The sequence below is a fragment of the Pungitius pungitius genome, chromosome 13, assembly GCF_949316345.1.
Source record: "Pungitius pungitius chromosome 13, fPunPun2.1, whole genome shotgun sequence".
Lineage (NCBI taxonomy): Eukaryota > Metazoa > Chordata > Actinopteri > Perciformes > Gasterosteidae > Pungitius > Pungitius pungitius.
Genome location: NC_084912.1, coordinates 6,993,740 through 7,018,278, shown reverse-complemented (window position 1 = coordinate 7,018,278; position 24,539 = coordinate 6,993,740). Strand labels below are relative to the sequence as shown.

General features: G+C 41.6%; 1 protein-coding gene across 2 annotated transcripts in view; it reads left to right on the top strand.

Annotated features, from left to right (window-relative positions):
* LOC119214148 (protocadherin-15-like) overlaps positions 1–24,539 on the top strand; it is a 148,648-nt gene that overhangs the window by 67,007 nt on the left and 57,102 nt on the right. For both annotated transcript variants that reach the window (XM_062566506.1, XM_062566507.1), the window contains 13 exons: positions 2,851–3,011; positions 4,689–4,844; positions 5,932–6,051; positions 6,166–6,276; positions 8,002–8,172; positions 10,756–10,864; positions 11,012–11,124; positions 13,670–13,876; positions 16,138–16,272; positions 18,749–18,898; positions 20,333–20,526; positions 21,174–21,306; positions 21,565–21,644. In XM_062566506.1, the coding sequence (XP_062422490.1) occupies positions 2,851–3,011; positions 4,689–4,844; positions 5,932–6,051; positions 6,166–6,276; positions 8,002–8,172; positions 10,756–10,864; positions 11,012–11,124; positions 13,670–13,876; positions 16,138–16,272; positions 18,749–18,898; positions 20,333–20,526; positions 21,174–21,306; positions 21,565–21,644 (1,840 nt within the window). The remainder of the gene's footprint in view (positions 1–2,850; positions 3,012–4,688; positions 4,845–5,931; positions 6,052–6,165; positions 6,277–8,001; positions 8,173–10,755; positions 10,865–11,011; positions 11,125–13,669; positions 13,877–16,137; positions 16,273–18,748; positions 18,899–20,332; positions 20,527–21,173; positions 21,307–21,564; positions 21,645–24,539) is intronic.

The window sequence follows — 24,539 nt, the reverse complement described above, 5'->3', positions numbered from 1 at the left end:
GGGTATGGGCTGCAGGATATTTTTTCATATTGATTCAGTAATGCAGCCTAGATGATGTACTTCTTGACCTGTGAGGTGGAAATATGTACACATCTAAAAAGCACTGAGGTGGTAGATGGAAGGGATTAAAAAAAAATGAAAGAAAAATGGAATCTGCATTACATTCCTCAAACCTTGATAACCTTCATTGCTGCATTTATTTTCCATTTACAGATCTCATTAACTTTTATTCTATGATTTTAATGTGAATGAATTAAAAAGTTTTTACCGGCATAGATGCAAAGCAAAATGTGTTCGCTGCTGCCCTCACTTTAAAGTTTGATGCCATTAAACATGTATTTGTGTCAGTAGGAATGTTTTTTCACTGATTGTTCATCATCAGGTACCTGGACCATACACTCCTATTTAACTCTTTCCAGAGTCTAGGTATTAAAGGCTGATCTTATTTGAACATCCAAACCTTCACAGCCTGTCAGTCAGCAACTTGTCATGAATGGATTACCTATTGACCCGCTGCGTTCTTTAAAAGTAATCCGTAAGATGTTAAAATCACGTATGAAATAAAGTAGCCAGTGATGATAGGATAGAGAATTAATCTCTGGTTTTATGGCCAGAAAAAAACTCAATACCATATCCAGAATAAGGGTAATTAGAACAATCCAAATGGAGTATTACAAAGAAATTGCTGTGAATTATCAGTGTGAATCAAGTGTTAAAGAGGTGGTTTAAAAACATGCGTCATGGAGATATTCTGAAGATACCTACACAGATGTTAGACCTATACATTTTGCCCATTTTGCTAAACCACTGAACAAAAAAAATGAAATTATTGAAGCTATATATCTACAATTCTCATGCATGACAGGTACGACATGCATGAAAGAATATGACCAGAATCAAATTGGGATGTTTTATATGCTTTATGGGCCGTAAGCACCAGGTTATTTCTTTTGGTTTGATTCCCCGTGGCACCCTTAAACTTTTATGACTCAAGATCTTGGATTTTACTCAAAGCATATTTCAAACGGGGCCCCATGCTAAAACCATTACAGCTTATTGCAAATAATATATTATTTCATACTTGACCTGGAGCCGTATCAGAAACAGGCTTCCACACTTATCTGGTGCCATCATCTGCTAATGCCAACTTTATTGATATTTGGGATAAAAAGAAGTAAGCCCTCTGTGGGGGTTCGTCCACTGTGAAGGGCACATCAGAGCCTCCTCTGACCGGAGATGAGCCTCACTCACAGGCTGCTAAAGAGAGAGAGATTTGATTTATTTAAAGATGAAGTGCATATTCAGGGGAACTCAGGGTAGCACTTGTTTGTAAAGGTCGGACAGACCCCGGCATCCTATTGACTGATGAGGACAACGACTTTGCTGCGTGAGATTGATGGAGGAAATGCCAACAACAGCGGGCTGTAAATGCAAAAAAGCTGACGTTCAATTATCTCAAGAAAGAAAGAAGCCCCCCCCCCACCCCCCCACCCCCTTGCCCTTCCTTGTAATATTATTAGCGGTGTAATTTACAACCCAAATTTTTCAAAATGTAGCTAGCAGCTCATGTTACTGATGCAGACATATTTTTGAAAAGCTTTCTTTTAGATTATTGAGGAATCAACAGGCGGGTGGGGAATGTGGTGGGGGGGGGGGGGCGTATTTGGACTTTTAAATTAAATTCTTAGTAAATCCATTTTTCAGACAGGGTTTTGAGTAAGACAGATAATTATCTGTCTTTGTGATTGCAACACACAAATGCATCAAGCCCTGCATGCTGCAAACAGGGAGCTCGGTCATTAATAGTCGCATAAAAAAAGCAGGAGTGGCTTTTATAATTACAAGGCAAAAGCTTCAATCCATCTGTGCTCCTTCCAGAGAGCCCGAGTGACTCTGCAAAATGGATGAACGCGCGTCATGAGAGGATGAATTTCAAGATGTTATGCAGTCATTAAAAAAACCCACATTAAAACCCCATCGCCCCTGTTAGGTTGCGCTTCAGGTACTTACATTATTTCAACATCAAAGTAATTTAGAAAAGGAGAAAATTTAAGAAGAACTTGGTTTAACACGTGTTTTTAACTGAATGCTTGAAAGTGGTGGTTTTGTAAACATGGTTTGAGTTCTTTAGCCTAATACCCACATTCCTTTATTACTTTACATTTTTTTGTTTTCGATCTTGATAGATTTTTATTATGCAGGCAACTAACCAATTTCTTTTGATGAAAATGTGGGAAAAGGACTTTTCCTCTTTTCAATTTCTTTACTTAAGGACGGATTTGAATTTCATTTTTTAATCTGAATTGAAATACCTCATCACTGCTCCCGGTGGCTTTTTCATTTTTAAAAAGGACCCCTAGTCATTTCATAAATCAACCAATTTGGCCACTAATGAATAAAACAAGTCGTAGATTGAACAGGCTTTGAGGGACTGATCCCAGAGGGATGCTGTGGCAAAGTCTAATGATTCAGAGCTGTCGAATATAAACCAAGTGTTTGTTCCCTCAAAGGTGATAATTATCAGCCTATATTACATGTGGAATACTCTAAAGATATCCAAGTCATTATTTCTCTTCTCCTTTAGGGCTGTTAAGTGATCAACCCACAAGTACCTTTTTTTGTTGCAGAATTGCTTTGCACACAGCTTTAGACATTATCCAACCTCCATTCAAATGAGCTCCATGGGAGCATTATTCTAAAGTGCTTTTCTTGTTTTGTATTCATTATTTAAATTCTAGTTGATTGTTAGTAAGTAACATGACCTTCATTGTTCAGTGCATTTTTATTGTATTTCTTTTTTTCATAGGGCCATGCATTAACTTTTTAAGCCCTAACATCTCTTTTTCACAGGTACTGTTTTGGTGGAAAACATGCAGATCAATGGTCGGGCCCAAGACCCAGGCAGAACCATCTCGCTGACGCTGCTGGAGAACTATGACTACTGGGTGATCCTGGAACCGGCACGGCAGAGGCTCTACCTCAACAGCACCGGGCGCATCCTGGACAGAGACGTGCGTAAGGCGACTGAGGAGGGTTATGTGTATGCAATCACCCGTGTGTCTTTGTGTTTTTAAATAAATGTATTTTCCACCGTTTATGAATAGATGTGAGCTCCATTAGAGAACGGTATTTCACACAAGCTGTTAGTCTCCTGTGGTCACTGGTCTCATGTTAAAGATCAAGTGTTGTATGCACACAGTATCCCTTTAATGGTAATCATAGGTTCCGTTGAAACGTAGTAATTAGTCAACATTATTATAATTTCAGATTCTTGTGGGAGGCCATCCACATGATGAAGAAGTAATAAAGCATATCGAGAGGTTTTAATTGGCTGTTTAAGGCGGTATTTAAAAAGCTTTAAAAAAAAACTTTGAAAGAGGTTCTTAGGAGCAGAAATTGACAGCATTGTGTTGATGAGACACAAATGATTCAGCGTGTCGATGCATTATTATACGTACTTTAGTGTTATTATTTGTTTTTAGGAATCCATACAGACTTTACTCATTTACATAAGTGGTTCCAGCGGTTACAATATTTTAGAGCCACCCCCAAATATCTCAAATAGGATTTGTGGTATTTAGATGTTGACTAGTAACTTAAGTTAATGACCCACATGCATAAATGGCCAAGAAGGATCAGTACCAGATATGGTGTTAATATGCCATAAAGTCCCACATTCTATGAGTGCTCCAGCTAGTACATCCACGATTTCCACATTTTGTTGTGTTGCTCCTTTTTGTTGTTTTTTTCCATTTCCCATGCTTACAAACAGTAAATGTGAGAAAGATGACAAATCAAACACGTGCCTTGGACATTAGTAATTAATAAAAAAAGTTTAGCTACAAAGAGAAAATAATGCATTCTTAATGCAGCACAAAGTTCAGCCTTGATTATTAACCACTAGTGCTAAATATAGTAAGTGAATGAATAAATGCAGACACAGTGTCTCTTTGTAAAATGTTCAGGTCACTTCTCCAGGGAACCCAAACAAACCTGCAGTGAATACAGATCAGTTTAAATGGAAGTGAGGATTTCTGGGGTGTAAAGTGCTGCGACTGCTGTGGGAAAAGTTTTTCTCTCTTTTCTTTTGTGTAAGTGCGTGCTTATGTTGTATAGACTATAGGGGTGAAGCTATACTTGAAGCTGCTAATGGGAATATCATATACATATGGCCAATCGGCAGAATAAATGACACCAGGGAGGGAGCAAATCAAACCGTTGGCAGTGAGAGGAAGAGAGGAGGAGGGAGAGGTTGACCAAGTTGTGTTACACCATCACGGTTTCTAGATTTTGATAATGTCTAACAAGCAGTGGTGGCAGGGAGACAAGCTGTTGCTGCCCAGCATACATTTTAAACAGAACCGTGGCAGAAGGCCGGCAGCTCAGTTTGATCAGTCATTTGAATAATTTATTACATTCATTATTTAAAATGCAAAATCCGGCTGCACTGTCAAGCTTGAAATGATAATCAAACAATAAACAATAGCTGTGATTCGTTTACAATCCTATGATCCAATAATACTCACACACCAATTAATCCTGCTACAAGTAGATTGAATCAGGGTGAATTCAATGTCCGAATATAGCTGATGTGACCAGTGAAGGTCAGTGCCGCGCCTTTCATCTCATCTGATTAACTCTGACGACTCTGGACTAAATTACTCGTCTTTCTTTTTCTCTTGTTTCAGCCGCCCAACTCCATCAGCACCATAGTGGTTCAGGTCCAGTGCACCAATGAGCTGGTTGGTACTGTCATTTTCCACGAGGTACGGATCGTTGTGAGAGACGTGAATGACAACACGCCTCACTTTCAGCAGCCACGCTACTACGTGGCCGTCAACGAGGTAAGGGGCCGCAACTCCCCGTCTTGTGTCTCTCTGTGAATCAAGACAGAAAAATGTGGATTGCACCAGTTTTGCTTTTCACCGAAAAATGAGCCAATTCTGCCCATTTATGTCAGCATCCCCGAGTCATACACACTAATAAGAGCAAAGTGCCATGCTCTGCTTTTTCCCCACATAACCTATTTCTTTTTGGGATCATCAAAGTCTGAATTATTATTAAAATCACGCATGGTTTTTCGACTCTCAACATGGTGCTGAAGAGTCAAATTAAGTTGTTGACTCAATGTTATTCAGGATCGTGACAATCTGAGTGCCTGCATTTTTAGTTGTTGGTTAGGTTTTTGGTTGACTATACATAACAATGTTTCATTATTGATACTTGAAATAATATCACAATTCTGTGATACTTCCTTGCAGGATTTAACATTTAACATTTGTTCTTTTTTCTCAAGTACGAACATTTGGTCTCCGCAGTACGCATTTGTGCAAACCGACAGGTCAGGGCGGCGTTCAAAGGATTTACACGCAGGCCGCTTGCAGTCTATCAAAGTACTCTGAATCAACAGTTTATGTGTTTTGCAACTAGGAGACAATTCCCTGCTGGGCTCTCGACAGCCGCGACTGTTGCCTCCGTTGTTTGTTTGTTGTTTGCACTTTTTGCACATTGCGCCCCTTGCTGTCACAGTGTGTTATCTTAGCCATATGCAGCCTCCCCAGCAGTGCAGTGAGTCATCCTACATGGCTGTCGACTTCTCCCCTGAACACGCGCTCGCTGCCTAGTCCTGTCCACCGCGGCTCAGGGCTCTTGGGAAAAGTAGCAGTTCTCATGCTCTCTTTCCGTTACTCTGTCATCGTGTAAGTCGTCGGACCGCTGCTGACGGCAACGTTTGCTTTTTTTTTTTCTCCTTTTTTTTCTCCTTTTTTTTCTTTTTGTGCGCTAATGGACTTGAGTGGCAACAGTAATAGCTATATGCACGACAGGCCCTCTGCTGTAAGTAGATGTTGTTCTCCCAGGGGTCTGCTGACGTTTCTTTCTCCCCTCTCTCTCTCTCTCTCTCTCTCTCTCTCTCTCGTGTTTTTCCTGTAGCTCACGCCGGTCGGAACGACAATATTCACCGGCTTCTCAGGAGACAATGGAGCCACGGACATTGACGATGGGCCCAATGGACATATAGAATACAGCATCCTTTACAACGGCAACGACCCGGTATATGGACTAGTCACAGCATGATATAACACTGTTCTGCAAGAGTCGTGACTTATTGCTCTCATCCACCTCTCTTCCTGTCTTGTCAAACGGGACGCTCTCATTTTCTCTCAGGCATCGAACAGAACAGTGAGTGTGGCTAACACCCTTTCAGGATTCATTATTCTGGCAGAGAGGCTAAACTATGAGGAGACAACTCGCTACCTGGTTTTGGTCCAAGCCAATGTAAGTGACGTATGATTAACCTGTTGATAAGACCAGTAGGTTCTCAATTTCACCAAATTGTCTGTCATTTCATGAATTTTGTGTAAAGTAAAACACCTGGAGACAAAAGGCCAATAACTCCAGATACCCTGCTGTAATCACACATTTTCATTTGGAGCATCAAATTGAATCTTGGCCTAAAAGAGTTACAGTGTTTCCACCGTGTTTCAGAGTTATTTTAGGGGTTTGATAATATAAACATGAGGTCAATAGTTTTCTGCTTCAATGAGTCCAAGTCCTGAGTGAACTTTTAAAGGAAGATTTTTTTCCAAATATTTGCAAATTGACCTTTGTTTTTTATTTGTTTTAGTTTTCCCAGTCATGGGTTGTATTTACCCTTCTTCTTCCCAGACATCAACAAGAAGTAATTTAAGATTTCTCAGTTTTCAAGGAATCACACAGACACGGTTTTTAACTCCCATGTAACTAATACTAATTCTACTCACTAGTTTTTCTTCCATTCAAAATGATTGAAGCTATCTTTAAGATATTCTGTGATAACTGTCTGTAGTTTGCATTAAACGAAGCAACTTTTCTAATCAGAATTAATTATGAATACATAATTAGGGATTTTGCTTGAGCGAGAGAATTTTCTGCAAAAATAATGTAAAACACTGTTGGATGTCCCAGAACCATTGATTAAAGCTGAAAGTCTCAATATACAGAACTTTTCGTCACAAAAATGAAATTAAGAGTTTTCATAATTCACATAATTACACTTCCCCAACTCTGACAAGATAATCATTTGATTGAACTTGCAGTGGTTCCATATTACAACCTATGCTATAAAAAGGAAGCACTGTAGAACAGATTACCATTTAGCATCTTTTTTTTTTTTTTACCCTTTTCCAAATATCTCCATTCCTGCACAAGGATCAAAAACCCTAACCCTTTTAATCTGGCTGGATGTTCTCCAAATAAAAAAGATTCTTGTCTTATCTTGCAGGAGGACGTCAGAGTAGAGAAAGGAGACATGGTTTTGACTATAACTACGTCCTGCTTGGAAGCAGCAGTACCACATGGGGAGATCTTTAATGATAGCTGCTGAAAATACGTGTTTTATTTATACCAGAACGATTTCACGAGAACGAGTCGTACTGATCTGGTTTAAAATGGTCTCGTGTTGGGTTTAGTGTTTAAATCATGCAATCTTTCATTTAAATACAGATGAATGTTTTATGTAGAAAAACATCCAACCAATTAGGGTCTAACTTCAAACATCTAACCTGAAGCTTTAACAAATAAGTTATACTGTAGTGAAAAAGGCCTTTTGTTTGCATGTTTTATGTCCAAGCGTTATCAAATTGTATTATAAACGGATTTATAAGTTATCGTTATGATCAGAACGGGGATATTAGGAAGTGATGATGGTCTGCAGTCATAACGTCTCATTTCCCATTTGTGCTGCAGAAAATATTTCAATCATACCTAAAGCATTAGAAAATGTTTTCCACTACCCTGTCCTGAAGCTTGACAAATGAGGAATGAAAACAATCAATGCATAATTGTGAACCTCCATAATGGCAAAGAACTGTAGCATATGCTCGAGAAAAGCCGCAGAGATCTGTCATGCTTTTGAAATATTGTATCGATTTTAGCTTGAGCACTCTGTGTTCATGAGGCCCAAATCAACAAATTGTCTGGTAGTTTGAAGGTTGAAATTGAAAGCATTTCTTCATCTCCCAGGACCGCGCTCCGTACCCGCCCAACAGACGCAGTGCGACCACCACGCTGACCGTGGACGTTCTGGACGGAGACGACCTGGGCCCCATGTTCCTGCCTTGCGTTTTGGTGAACAACACCCGCGACTGCAACCCCATCACCTACCGCGTTGTCATCCCCGAATTCACTGAACCGGTAAGAACCAGGCAGACAGGCAACTGTGAGCACACTGCTGTTCCACAAGGTCGTTTCAACACAGTCCTTCCTGTCGTTTTTTTTATTTTTATCTCCAGTCGTCCCGAGTGTGCGCGTGCCCTAATCATTTAAATCTCTGAGGCATTTGTTCCACAAATGTTTAAACTATGCCAGCATGTTGAAAAGGGTAATTGTTGCCTTACACCTTGTTTTAGCCTCCACACATGGAGGCAGTGCAAGCTTTCGGTGTTGTGTCTCAGCATGGTTATGCCAGGGGTATTTTCTGGTCTGCTGGGCAAGCAATTAGAGCTGAAGGCTGAGTTGACCTGGGATGACAGCCAAACACACCACTGGAATTTTTATAGATGAAAGAAAAATAGAGAGAGAATTGAGATAAAGAGTCCGATGGTGGCGCACCAATAGAAACGCCCAGGTGTCTATGAGCAGTTTGTCTACTCCGCATTTCTTTGTATGACAAGATGTGCACTGATTTTAACCAAACTGGTCCCTGGTGAATTATTGCATTTGACTTGACTATGAAAAGTCATAGTTCCCTGTGTGTATTTTTCATGTATTCCTGATTCTAAAGGCTGCATTACAGTATTGTGGTGTATTTTGTGAATGTAATCATATCCACTATCACTGGTAATTATTTATAAAAAAAACTAACGAGCTATATATTGATATTTGATTTTCTCCATGTTGCCCTGTCTTATCTTGGGAACTCCAGTGGACAGACGATCTAAAAGCATATTTACTCTCTAGTTGTGGGCCTTTTAACTGTACAACGCTGTCCACACAGAAGCCTGGAATAATGACACAACGGGAGACATTTGTATTGGTTTAGAATAAGATTGTAGACCGATGGCCCACACAGTGAGAAGGGGAGCAGCCATTGTGTCACAATTGTTTGTTCAGATAAAAGGTTTGCAGACTGTTAAGTGCGTATCTGAGATCACCGGGTGGACAAACCAAAGCATTTTCATTAGTGTCAGTGGCCCTTTTTCCAATTTTACCCGCTCCTGGTAAAACAGGATGGTTTCATCCCCTCAAAGCTTCCTTCCATAAAGGTCTGATGTTACATTGATAATACACCCCTTCAATATGTATATTTATATACGGTTATATTACTTCACAGTTAGAGTTTTTCTAAAAATATTAGATGTATTTGTCAATTCCAAAACTCCAGTCAGTTTTTTTGTTGGTATCTGATTTTGTCGGTCCATTCTTCTGTGTAACCATCATGCCAACATATGTGCCAATGGGGAGATGTGCCTTCTCATAATTGATGGGTGTATTGTAATTAATCACCATGGCTAGACAGGCATTATTAAGTTGATCTGTATTTATTGTTTTCCCTGGGGGGGGATATAATGTGGGCTCTGGAGTCCCCTTGATAATGACTACTGGAGGAGGGTATTATAGCTAATCATCATTGTGCAGAGCGAGGGGGATTTGATTTAGCGCACCTTCAGACATTGTAAAAGGGAGAGGGATGGTTAGGGAGGGGTGTAAGGATTACGCCAGAGCCGAGGGATAAAAATGTGCCCCCTTAGGGAGGGATTCTTCCTGCCAAAGAGCTGTTAGCCATGTGTCGGTCTACGCTAAGCAAGCCTCTCAGCACACTCAGCCCTACTGTAGCTGCCATATTGAGGCATTTTGAACGGTTTCCTTAAGAGTTGTGCTAAACGTATTCCCAGTTAGCCATTTGTTGGCACAAAGGAGTAGTAGCGGAGGTGGACAATTAGTGCTGATGAAGTCTGGGTATGCATGAGCAGGAAAGTAGCCTACAGCACCACAACAGATTATCCTCAATATGCAACTACTGGACTATTTAAAAGCATGTATCTGAGAAATATATATATATATATAGCATTGGCTTAGTAATCAAATACCCTAATAACGGGCTAGTGTGCTACTAAGTATTACTGGCGTCTTAAAGGATTTGGTTCTTTAATTGGATATCAGAAAGGAGGGGTGCACTGTTCAAAGTATTTCAGTATCAATACCTGGGTTCTGGGTTTTGGCTGATAATGAGTACCAATCGGATACCAATGTTTAATAATTAGTAAGCTTTATCCCTCATTGTGAAAAAAAGTAAATACATCGGCATAAATTAACTGAAAATTATTCATTAAGTGAATGATATCTAATACCTGGCCATTGTCACAGTCAACTGATTCAGTCTTTTAATACCCAATTGTAGCAGCTCCTCTCATCCCCTTCAGGAAGCTGAAAGCAGTTTAATGAGCCAAGAAAAGAGTCCAGTGAAGCTTCTCTGCCGCACGGTATTCATCCGGAGGAGCAGTTAAAGGCAATATACAACATGTCAAATAAGATTCTGCAGCAGCCAAAATATTGATATACACCCCACACAATATGTTTCCCAGGGCTGATAATATCCCACCCGAGTGGAACTTTCCGTTTCGTTAGACACTTAAATGTCTGTTTCTGCATAATCTCACTCTAATAGCAGGCAATATCTGTGCAAATCAGGGCTACAACTTCACAGTCAACAGAAAATAAACAGGTTTTCATTCGGCCGTGTTGCTGTGTGCTTGACTGGCTCTCGCCTCGTTGCAGAGCAAGCTGAACCCACTGAACGTGACCCCTGCAATCCAGGCCGTGGACATGGACAGAAACATACAGCCTCCATCAGACAGACCTGCAATTCTTTATTACATCCTGGTCGGTAGGTTCGCATTTATCTACATCCGATGTTCTCTGACTCGCTCGGTAAGCCGTGACTTGACTTTGGGATTTTTGTTCTGCCGTATTTTGATGGTATCGTTAAGTGCACTGAATCAAAATATGTGAATATCTATGTTCTTTATTGCAGGTCAGCCGGTCACATATCCAGCCTTTTTCTCCCTAAATAGAACCACTGCAGAGCTGCGCGTCTTGCAGCCTATCAGCAGAGATTTATATCAAAGGTTCACTCTCATCATCAAGGTAAAAAATACCAGACTGTGTTACTTTTTTTCTGTCAGAGGTCACATGACATCACGCATGCTGCTCAGGATGTATTGTGTGACTTTGGATTGAAGCTGAACCAACTAAAAATGTTAAAGGCTTGGATATCCTGGCATTTGCTGAACTAGGTGGAGCTTGATTTTCACAAAATGGAAACACTCCTGCTGACATCAAGTTGAACTTATATCTCAAAAACCGAAGCATGCGCCATCTCCACCTAGATAACCTCGGTCCTGAAGGCCATTAACCTTATCTGTAGCTGTTTGGAGATTGGGCTGTGGAAAAATATGTTATGACTTATGGACTTAACAGGAGGATCAGAGCAGAACCGGGGATTGCCTCGATGCTGCTGGTGCAGGTGAACACTCCATGCAGCCATTACTAACCTCTGAGCGCTGTGTAACCTGATCTGCTGTCTGCTGGTATAGCTGGGGAGCAAAGAGATGAGAGGGAAGAGCGGATTTTCAACAAGAGGAAGAAGGAGAGGTGTGATTGATCATATGAGAGGCATTTTGCATGTCTTCGGGAGGATTGTGCGTAGCTAGGGGAACGGAGACAGTTCAAAGGGGGAGCAGGAAAACACCAAGATAGATGGAGTGGTGTGTGTGTGTGTGTGTGTGTGTGTGCGTAGGCGAAGGCACTGGTTGAGCCTTATCTGCCTTAGTCATGAAGAGGGGGGTGAAGTTTTGCTCAGGGACTCCAAGGGGCAGTGGAGTGAGAATAATAATTTGGTGTTTTGAGAGGGCTCTGATGCAGCGCGGTATGCGGTGCTCATAGCTAATGCTTTAGGAGAAAAGAGTGATGGAATGCAGCATCTCAATCATTCTAAAAAAACACATCTGTTTTCCTTCAAAAGTCCTGATCGATCCTGACAAAGCCAGAATGACATGGATGAAATGAAGACAAGTGACAACAACAGAGGGAGAAATAAGAAAAAAAAGGTGCAGTTTGACACTCGGATTGATGGAGTCAGGACTCTAATGAACACTGAGTTCTCAGAGCCGTCAATCTCCTGCGGATTCCTGTGTTGGATCTCTTTGGAGCGCAGGTCACTTGGCGCTGCCTCCTGTAAATATGCAATAAAGGGTCAAATCACCTGGGAACACTGTAAACCTACATCCTGTCTTTTCTCTCAGAAGAAATGTGTGTGTGTGTGTGTGTGAGCAGAAAATTGCCAGGCGCACAAACTTTGTCTGTCAACGACACCACTTTTCCCTCTGGTGTTTGTTTGTTGGAGCAGATAGGATCTTTGGCTCAGTGCAGTGTGGGTGTTCTTTATTATCACTCAGATAAGAGAAAAAAAAAGACACGATGGGAGAGGAGAGGCTGGCATAACCTAGAGATGCCAATACAAATATGAAATGGAGTGAAACTCAACCCAGTGTGCAAAAACTGCACACAAGTGTAGCAGGGCTCTTCAATCATATGATAAACACACAAGAGGAGAAAATACAGAGGTTTTTTTTTTTTCCTAGGTCCCAGCGCATTTAGCTGTAGAACCATATTCTCCTGTTACAATCGGTTCCTTGCAACACAAGCCCAGGGAAAATGTGCAGAATTAGTTCCAGGTCAAGGCTTAAACTGATGTCGCCTCACTCTCCCTTTCCATCTGTATTTGTGACTCAAAGCCTCCATGCTTACGCGGCACGTATGTGTGAGAGCCAACAGTGGCATATGTGTGCAGGGAAAAGATTGCAGTGACAGCCTGGACAGACCACGTTCATTCATGCATTTTTCTGAGTGTACAGCTCTGGAAATGTATGAGCAAGCTGTTTGGTGCATTTGGTACATCCAGGGACCATTTGTGTTACTACTATTGTGTAATGTTTCATAGATTATGATTGTGTATTGATTCTATGTAGTATATCTTGGAGAACATTGCTATCTTTTTCATGAATTGACTCTTTCCTTACAATTCCATTCTTTTATATTATTTACGTCAACTTGTAATGTGAAATTTGAAAAGACGTGTTTCACGGCCTGTCACTTTTCGGAGAAATATATTAACCTGCCGAAGTGCGGAAAAAGGGTGTGAACTGGGGTTTTTACCATATCTGACTGTTCCTTGTTTCAGGAGAACAGACTCACTGTAGAGAAACGCACAGGATTGGGCTGAGTTGAGATAATGGAGGAAGACGTCTCCTTAAAGAAGTGCTAGCAGCCTCGTTTGTTGTGGTCAATTCTGGCACCGACTCCCCGGGTGATATTTCCCTGGACCATCACTGGAAGCCCACTGGACAGTGTAGCAAGAGCCACAAATCACTGTCTTTGCCCGATAAATGATGGTGTTTGCGTTAAGTGCTCCGCTAATTGCAACGGCCTAATCCAAAGTGGGACCCTGATTAAATTCGGTCAATGCAGCTTTTCGCAATTAGAACGACACGGAGCAGTGATGTCTTTCTGTCCCTGCATAACTTTCATCATCCAAACCCCCTAATAGCACTTGGTAATACACGTCGAGCAGTAAATGAACACTTACTCGGCTTGATGGTGTTTGACTTTCTCTTTTATTTTTCCATTTCAGGCTGAGCAGGACAACGGCCACCCCCTCCCTGCCTACGCTGACCTCATTATCGAAATCCTGGATGAGAACAACCAGGCACCGTATTTCCAGTTTGCCACCTACCAGGGCTACGTGAGTGAGGCCTCCCCGGTGGGCACCACCATCTCGGCCAGCGCCAACCTCACTGCTCCGCTGGGAATCATCGCTCTGGATAATGACATCGAAGAGGTAGAGAAGAAATAGCCGTTCACTGTACACGTGTCCACCCATGTGCGCGAGGCGGTTGTAAGTGCATTGATTAAACATGGATCGACAGGTCCACGTTTATTTTTGTGTTTTTGTTGGGCCCGCACAAAACGTAACACACAAATTCACTTTTGTGACTTTCTCCTGCTGTATTCCCCTCCTTGTTGTAGCTGGCTCCGGGTAAAACACCTGTAGGTAAAAGGGGGTTGCCGCTGAGGCGCAACTCCGCATACACACACACACAAAGAGTGTAATTTACAGATGTCCCGAACAAGTTTTCTTGCACTATTCCAAATCTCAAATTTAAGTCCTTTTCAATATTAAGTTTCTTTTTGACGGATGAATCAATTATTTATGTTTTCCTGCATAATAGAGCTGCACTCTGCACACTTGATGGCTTAAAGTGGGCCTCAATTTATGCCAGTAAATTCAATTAAGGAATGTGACTGCTTAACAGCTCTTCATTAAACCTGCATTGCAGCCTTCATTGGCTTTTTATAATTTTCAATGTAAAGCGTCCTGCAATGTTTTGAGTAATATCTTTGGATTTAATTCCATTTGCTGTGGGTCAACAGCATTTGTTTTCTGGAAAGTACTTCCTTTGCTCACTATGGCAAAATGTTAGTGTGCATATCATTGATTGATAGTAACTGTCACAGGACAGGAGGCTTCTTCAAAATGAGCTGCAGGTGGCCTCGGAAATAGAGAGAGAGTTGCCCTGTGATTTGCTAGTTGCATTAGTTTGATTCATGATTTTGATTTAAAAGTGGCTTCATCTTTTAGCCCGATTCTATGCTTCATCGCTTCAGTTGTTCTTACAAAACAAAATGGGGCGGCATCCCCTGGGGTGCAATGAGTTACTCTACACTCAGGATCATTACCGGATAGGCTTTGCCAGTACTGATCCATTAAAAAGCCCCTCATCAGCTTCATTCACACTTTGAAAACTGACTCGGGACATCTCTGCTTTTAATTCATGCATCACTTTGCAAAAAGTGCAAACAAACTGAAAGCACCCATCACTGCTGGAGACCTCAGCCATTTTGTGAGCTTCCCAATGTGGTCGCGACAGCAGAAATGATACGTTTTCTGTTGTTTCCAAACGCAATAAAACGGTGCACTAAATGCCCCGCAGCTGTCCGGTAATGGTGGGTCTGTTCAGGAGGATCTAGCTGACTTTTCTATCCCCGAATGGGAGCGTGTGCTTGCAGTGTGTTGCTGTGCTGTGTCACTTGTCTTCATATGCAGACGGCTGTTTTGCTGTGGTTTCTGCAGTCCCAGGATTCTCTTTGGGTGCTTTTTTTTTGGTGTGTAGTTTGAGGAGGTGGTGGTGGTTTCATTTAACAAACGGTGTGAGGGTGCGGGTGCGTGGCTGTTTGTGTCACCAGCCACAGTGAATAACACATTGGATTCCTCTCCACCCTTCACCGCACTGATAGATTTATATCTTTAACGGGTGGAAGCAAACAGTTGCACACACAGTCAGAACAAATGACTACTACCTCGAGTCCATCTTTCAAACTATCCCTTCACTCTGTCTTTGGAGACGATTAACAAATCCAAGTGGAGTGGAAACCGAGATAACAAAAATCAATACAACACCCAGTCCTGATGTTTACTAAACTCTCTTAAGAGGACTCGCCGATCAATGCGGATCGAAGCGGACACCCAGCATTGTTCCACAGTGGACTCAAGGCGGATTTGTTTACACAATTGAACCACGGCAGTTAGGCCAAATCTTTAACAAAGCATATTTAAAAAATACATAAATAAATGCTGTGTAAAAATGTTACAAAAGCTGTAAAAATATGCTTACTGTGGACGAAAATAACTCAAGTAATTATTACCTTTTGTATGTTCTTTATTGAGACGTCATGTTCAGAAGACATTTGTGCTTCTGTCATCAGCTCTTACTGTAAGCTCTCAACTCTTGGGCATATCTTAATATACTGTTTGATGGGGTTTTATTACACTACATTACATGTCATTTAGCTGACGCTTTTATCCAAAGCGACTTACAATAAGTGGATTCCAACCATAGAGATACAAACTCAGAAGAACAAGAAACAAGAAAGTGCAATTTCATCAAATAAGCCGATTTACAAGTTGTTATAGATAAGAGCCATTATAAGTACAATTCAAGTGCTACAATTTGTTGGGTTTTCTCGGCCCCCACGTAATGATGATACGCTCATGCACCATAGTAATGTATTTTTTTTTTTTGTATATCTTTCTGTTGGAAGACGAAAGACCCCATGGTTAGGATAACCCTGAATGACCACACCACGATCTTCAGCCTGACCCCAGCAGGGATAATCCGCTACCTTATGCTCATCAAACCTGTGGACCGGGAGAAGCAGATGGCCTATAGCTTCACGGTAGGTCACGGACTCTGTGGAACCTGAGACTGAACCTGATCTGCAAGACAGCACTGGAGCCCTTCCACCTACATCTCCTGCTCTGTGTGTATTAATAGAAGGTCCGCTGCATACCAAGAGGCTCTAGGAGATCCAAAGCTGACCTGACATTTTTAGAACAAAATGATCTTCATAATGACTCAAATGGCACTGAAGTTCTACAGCCACTTGAGTTTAACAAAATTGATCAAAGGGTAAACAAAAGGCACCTCACACCTCAGGAAGCGAAAGAATATCTATATTATATAATATATGTTACTCTTACGTTACGCAATGTTGGACTAGATACTGTAATTAAAGAAAAAGAACAAAGCACACGCAAAAGAAGAACACGTCTTCACCAGTTTGAGAACGCAACGAGTATCTAAATTGGAAATAAATGACAAACAAGTTGAGAAAAACGTTCATACAAAAAATATTAAATATCCGCCATGGATAAACAGGTTTTACAGAACAATATAACAATATAATAGCTCGGCCTCTGTCCATCAATGTTATCTTCTTGATGCATTAAAAAAAATGAATTTAACTACAAATACTTTGCACTCTAGATTATTTTATAGACTGCGGTTTTGTACTATAAACTCAATGTATTCAAAGGCCTGGATTTAAAACAGGGCTGTGGAAAGTAATCCCACGGAAACGGTAGCTTTGTAGCAACTTTTAACAACCAGCCCAGTTTGGTTCATTGTGTTGTAACTGTATGTGATGTTCTTTTACAAAGTCCAAAAAAATACATTATTGCCAGCCCTGCTGTAAAGGGAAGTTTTTATGGAAGGTTTGATGATTATAGTCATGATTCAAAGCCCACAATAATTTTATACAGGTATACCAATGCATGTAAGTATACATACATAATGTATAATGTATGTATACATACATTATGCATTGTTCGATCCAGCTTGCACACTGGAGTCATAAATCATATTTTTATAGAGCAAATGCTACACAAGCTAATAACGAAATAGCTATTCAGTATGGGTTTGAGCTAAATTGCGGCAGGCATTTTGAGTTAATAGTCTAAATAGCCTATATTATCAGATATGACAAGGGAATGCAATGCTTTCCAAGAAAATAATGTCGTAGTCGCTTTGAAAGTTGTGCTATACAGATATCTGAACATGGTGTTATTTGAGAGAAATATTGCATTAATGCTGGCATCAACTCAATTGTATAATTTCTCTGCGTATCCTGGACTGAAGGGAGACAGAACACATATCCAATTAAGATCAAAATCAGCCTTCAGAGACTATTGCGTTACGTTTTGTGTCGTATCTTACTGTGTGTGGGCAAGGAAGAGATTTGAGAGACTTGGCGTCCCTTTCGTCGGGTTGGCTGGAGAACAGAGAAACTGTTGTCATGTGTTTCCGTGAGACACCTTCACTGTGGAACGTGTGGCTCCCTCCTGATGTTCCACCAGTGTGTTGTGGCCATTGTCTGCCGGGGGAGCGGCGTTGGAGCTGATGACACCCACCGACTGAAGAAGCTGTCTTTGGGTGCGGATAGGAGTGTCTTGAACAGGTGGTAGAGAGGAGGACACCAAAATAATGATTGTCCACATTGGATAACCTCCGGAGCACCTTGTCCATCAGGATGGTCCAGCTTCGATGTCACACAGGAAAATATTCCTGCCAACTAAGAAAATACTTTACAACAGATCACCTCCGGCTAAATCCGTGTTTAATTGAACCATTATCGATAACCATTTAACCGCTAAACTGCTGTTTTAATTTAATTTAAAACCTATTGTACATACTTCTGTTTCACTCCTATTTCACTAAATATACCATTTATACTCACATTCACTGTGTATAGCTTGTAGTTTGTGCACTCTATTTAATTTCTTAAATGTACATGTTCTCCGCTGGGCTCTTATTGTGTACGGAATACTTTTATGTTTACTGTGTAACCGTACTGGCTGCTGCCACACACACATTACATGTGTCTATCTATGTACAAATGTGCAAATGTTTGTGGAAAAGCCATTTCCCCAACAGAAACGTGGATTTTTCCTGCTGCTGCCGCAGTTGTTGTTCCTACGATGCATTGGTTGTTCAACTAAGTCTATTTTCTTTCTCCCTGCCAAGTCCAGGAGATCCGAGCTGGCAGGGACAAATGAACATGCAGTTTGCTCAGTTTGCAAAACTGTCCTTCAGGCAAGCTTTATGCTGCACAAGATATCTATTTTCATCTCTTTAAAAGGCACTTCCAATTAGGGATATCAAATATGATCATGTGCATAGGCAAAGTGTAACTGACTTCATCACGCTGGTAGAAGCAAGTAGCAGTTGGACCCGTTTGTCTTATCAGACAAAACAGCCCTGAAAGCAGAAGCCTGAAAAATCAGCTCCCTGTGATTCGTTTAAACGGACGGACTTAGTTGACTTGTCTCCAGTTTCTAAAGCTAAAATACGTCTTATCCTTCTCGCGTTCACAGATGGTGGCGTCAGATGGCATCCAGCAAAGCATCCCAGTCACTGTCAACATCCTAGTCATTGACGCAAACGACAATACGCCCACGTTTGCCGAGGTCTCCTACAGCATTGAGGTCTTCACAGACATGCAGCCGGGGGAGACGGTGCTACAGGTAATCAATCCAACAATCGTTCCCCCGCCTTTCTGCTTGCGCTCTGCCGTTCGGGCTTTACGCCTCCGTCTTTGTCCCAGTCAAATGTGTGTGCGTGCGATTCACGACTCACACACACACACACACACACACACACACACACACACACACAGTCTTTTGTTTCCGAAATAAATAACCACAACGATCCGGCGCCCAATTACAGTTCCCTCGGTCTCATCTGCAGTCGTGACAGGGAAGTCAGAGAGAGTGTTCCTCTCGATCCATAATGCTCAGGCTTTGGAGACATTTTACCCAACAGAACAGCTGCTCTCATGACTGAACTAATTGTGGTTTTTGTTGTCAACGATGAACATTCATCTGTCTTTACCGTTGGGATTTTAACAGGAAGAAGCATATCATGTAGAGTATTGGGGTCAGACTTATACTTATACTTACACATTCTAAAACCACCTGAAGCAAGCTTTCATGTACATGCAAAGGACACCTGTAAGTATTTGTGAAGGCACCTATTAACATACTATATACACACACAGTCATCAAATTGGTAATTCACTCTGTCCTTTCATCGTCTTATTTAGCAGTTGGAGCATGATCTTTTTGTCCTTTAGTCGATCTGTCATCTCAGCACAGCCTCTCCAACAAAAAAATGTCAGAGCCTGAAAAGGTCAAGTTTGATCTAAAAAATCAGCTGTTCCCTGAAATGAGAGCAGGGGTCAGGGGGTGTCTGGTATGACCGCTCAACCGGTCTCTATGAGCATTTTATGAGAGCCGAAGGCCCCAGGAGGATCCTGCTGCTTTTGGTCCGACGTCAGGAGTATGGAAGAGCCCCTGGGCATAAAAGCTTCAAGGCCTGAAAGATGAGACGCCAACTACACCAGAGTTTATAATTACAAGCAGCGGGACGTCCTGAATAATGGTTTTGAAGGAAATTGTGGCTGCTTAATTCATTTTATGAAAGTCTGTGCAAGAAATTACATGTATTCATGTTATGCGTTCTTCATCTTTAGAAGATGCCGTTCCACATCTGTGCAATCGCTCTCACATGAAAGGTAGCATGAAATTGAATCCGTTCCGTACAAAGTTTAAACTGTAATCACCAAGGGTTTGAGAATATTGCAACCAGTAGAACAAAATTGGTCAGATGGCAAGTCGGTAGTCTGTCTACTTTCAGCTAAATGCCAACCAATTGTTCCTATCTTCACATGAAACAAAGGTCATTTTTCCATTGGTTGACAACAGGGCACCAACATGGACTATACTGTGAGCTGGCAGCTTGACTGAAGTCCCTCACAACCCCCTATGGAGAAATGTGTGGCGGGTTCAGTAAGCCCGTAGATGTCAGCTGTGCAGAACTCCTACTGAGTCTGGTAGGAAGCATCAACATATTATCATTTCCATAGCTTACCTCTCCTTTCTCCCCCTCCATCCTTCCAGTTAACAGCAGCGGACGCTGACGAGGGACTGAATGGTCTGGTGACCTATGAGATACTCGCTGGTGCACAGGGACATTTCATCATTAGTAATCGCACTGGACGCATCACCGTGGCGCCGGGTGTCACTCTGACTGTGGGACGGTCTTATGCACTCACTGTCAGGGCCTCTGACAACGCACCAGAGACGCAGAGAAGGTATTAAACAGCACTCCTCTCCTTTTGTGCGATATAGAATGACGATGTCTTCCTTCAGTGTGATTAATGAATTACTGTATTTTGTGTAGCAGAAAGCATAATGGTTGTGGTGGGTGCAGTGGAGCTGCCAGCATGTGTTGTTTACACGTCTTTGAGATTCTGGCTGACGTGGAACGCTTTCACCCGGGCTAAATCATGAAAGAAATAACAATTCCGACAAGCTGTTGCTCCATCTAACACTGATTCTTGTTAGAGGTGTTTCACACTTTGTCTAATTTTTAGCTTTTGATTGTTAATAAATAATTAAATAATGAATCGGCGGCCTCTTTGATTTCCCCAGGCAAAGCCAAGCCGGGCAAAGACACAATTTACTTCACAAAATCTGCCTTACACAATGATTGAGAAACCAAAGAACCTACTCAGTCTACTTAGATATTTACAACTGAGAACAATCGGGGCAAATTTTAAACAAGCTGAACAAACAAATCGTGAATGAAAGGATATCCCATGTGAATGCTACCAAAACCTCTTGAGTTTTTTGTTGTTTTACTATGTTTTACTATGCTGCGGGCAAGGTACTTAAGTGTGGCTCAACACTTTGTAACGGTGCTGCTCAGAGGGCTGATGTGGGCTCTTCTCTCCACCAGGAGCTCCATCACTACAGTGTACATTGAGGTCTTGCCTCCCAACAACCAAAGCCCCCCACGTTTCCCCCTGCTCACCTACAACCTGGAAATCAGCGAGGCCATGAGGATTGGGGCTATTCTGCTCAACCTGCAGGCGAGTCACTTAGCAGACAAACAACGCAGATAACGAGACGTTACGAATTGAACTGAAAATGTAGTGACCTAGTTAATACTTTAATGTACATTGCAGTTTTAGGCAGCAGCACATTTCTCACACACATTTACAGCTTACAGCATGCTCACCTTCACTCCAGTCCAGCATTGTGGTTTCTGAGTTAGCAAAGCTGATCAGCCTTCAACTTTAATGGCACCGTTTTATCTTCAACATCCTGTTTTCCCTCTCCTTCCCCAGGCCACGGACCGAGAAAACGATCCTATTACCTACCGCATTGTGAGTGGGGATTCCCAGAAGGTCTTTAACCTCTCAGAAACGTAAGTCCAGATATTCTTCAAGTACATGCGGGCCATAGAACGTAGGCTCATGGAAGGTATTCTCACCAGGACCACTAGAAATACACAACGTGTTGAGTATTTAAGTGGATGGATGGCAAGGCTCGTAGATGAACAACGTTTAAATAACAGGCAACGGGAGTCAGCGGGTTCGTCTCCGTGGCGTTCATCTGTGGTCTCTGGTTTCCATAACAACATGCAGGTTACTGTAAGTGAACCCAATTGCATTTTGAACAGCAGAGCTGTATTGAGAATGGATGGATGGCAAATAGCTTCGTTACATTGCAGTGTCCTGCTAACATAACAAACCCCTGGCCAACAGTTTTTATTTTTATAATAAGGGTACTTCTTCAAACCCGGACAGGTTGAAAGGTTAGTTAGGTTGTTTAACAACAAGACAAAGCCGATGTGTTCAAATCGCCGTGTTGCCGTGTTGCCACAAGGACAACTCAGCTAAAAGTCTTTGACGAGCTTTTGAGTTTCATGTTGTTCTCTCAAGTGCAAAAGGCAGCGCATAGACAAACAGAAGTGATCTGTTGTACCACAATTTACACCCGTGTTGGCAACAGAAGAGACCCTTGAGACAGAAGAGGCCGGGTCTGACCGTCATCATTAGCTTCCCTCTGATGATATCTGCCAGTGCGAGTGATGGTGGTGGGAATGAGAGGAGAAGGGACTGTGATGGTAGGGAGTCGATGCTGACTGGCCTAGTATTGGTTTGGGCTGATTTATTAGCCAATACGTGACTTTGTTTTATGAAGGCACCATCAAGACTCATAATGAACCAAATCTGCTTTAAAAGTATGTACCATCTGTGTTGCAGGAAGAAAAAAGAACATCAGAAATAGAAAGAGTCTGTTGTTATTTGTGTGGACATAAACAGCAATGACATGGACAAACATAATAACATTAGACATACATTTTTACCCAGCGAGGGCGTTTAGGTCAAACGCTACTAGAAGCTCAATGGCAGAGATGACCAGAATCCCATAAGAAAAAGGAATCAGGATGCAACTTTATTTGATAGAAAGTTAGGTCTTCTTTCCTCATTCTCTGCAGCTAAGTTTCATTCTCAGCCTTGAATGAAAAGAAAGAAGTCGAGGCATGAAACATCAAAATATTTCTGGAGAAGGAAATTCACCCAAAATATCTTGCCTTATGTATCATAATCAAAATCAGTATTTCTAAAAAAAATAAAAAATACGCTAAGCCAAATCGTCGGAAGTAAGATGAAGTCGTAAAATATTAAAGTGTTCTATGCTTTTTTACCATCAAATAAGCCAACGTGGAGGGAAGAGAAGTGGGGAAACTGAACTGCAGGATCCTGCCAGACACGTTTGTGACTAATCGATTAAAGACACTTTTCCCTGCATCATCAGTCTCCCAACCCTAAGAATAGAACAGGCAGCAGCAGTGTTTCCCCTGCCTTTTGTTTATCTTCCCCGGCTGAAGTGTTAAAAAAGTTTGTCTCACGGAGGCACGTTTCCTCTATGGCGTTACCATTTCAGTAGCGGTCTGAAACTGTCATGCCATCAACTAATGTGAGTCTATGATTACTGCTGTTACTGCTGTAACTTGTAACAGAAAGATAAACCCCCTTCAGTACATTGTCTGTATGGCAGAAATACTACAACTGCATCTCAAGGTCTTAGCACCCTAGCAATTTAATAATGTCAAGCAGGTGCTGATTTAGTATATGATGCGTCAAAGAATGATGAGCGGGGGGGGGGGGGGGCTAGATGAGTGTGCAGTATACAAAGCCCACCTTCCTGTCTCATTTTTTAACCGTCAGAACTTCGATGTGATTCAGTGAGGAGATTTTTCGCATTTGCTGCATGCTTCGGCTTCCAGCTACATATGGTGCTGGCTCGATGCAGCCACTATGAATGATGAGCCTCTCAAGTCGATAACGTCTTATAGCTGGGGAAGGATCTTCCCAGGCGAGAGGTCGTGCTGCTTTGGATTCACTCTCCATAATGGAAGCGAGCCGAGCTCACCGAGAGTCATTGTCTCCTATACAGACAGCCTTTAGTGGGGCCATGCTAAGTAGGAGGCCACAACACATCATACCCAAGTCCACGGTATGAGGTGTTTTTAAGTATTTTGAATAAAATCCCAGGTCTGGTGGGTTGAGACTCACGTCTTCTGTAACATAAATATTATGATCAAAATAGATCCACTATATATATATATATATATATCCAATATAAAGTAGCCAGGTTTATATTAGCTTAAAGGAGATATATAGGGATTTTTTAAGAGATATTTTAGTCAATGAGTAACAAGAATCTGCTAAATGGGTTTGACATCATTTATCATTTAATGATAGCCTCCACTTTGAAGCGAAGGCCTTTTTTTGTACCACCTCAAAGTTTTGAGAAAAAACCTAAATGCCACGCCATTTTCACTTCTGAAGTATCCAATTGGCAGCTGATTGTTCAGTTAGCAGCCAATGTTCCTGCTTCACAGATAAATTGAAACTGAAATTGAAAAAGAGTTCAAAGTAGTAGAAGAAGGTGAACTTTTTAAGGCCCCAGGAAACCAAACACTGCACATTCTGTTCTGATTAAATTGACTCAAAACAAGGATTTTAAATCACACACATTTGAGATTTTAAATATATGTAACAGATTTGTCTTAAAACCACTTGAGGAATAACTGAAGTTTATCTCATAAAGAAGTAATTCACTGCTGGATAAATCATTTTTTCACAAAATAAGGCTGGCTGTGTTTTGCGCACACATTGTTGTTTTATAATTGGTGCTCCTCCTTAAAGTTGGATTCAGCGACTTCGTCCGAAGGAGACGTGCCTCTGTGAAACCACTTCTGTTTCTAGCAGTGCCCGTTTTATACACCGTGACTCTCTCGGACTGCCAC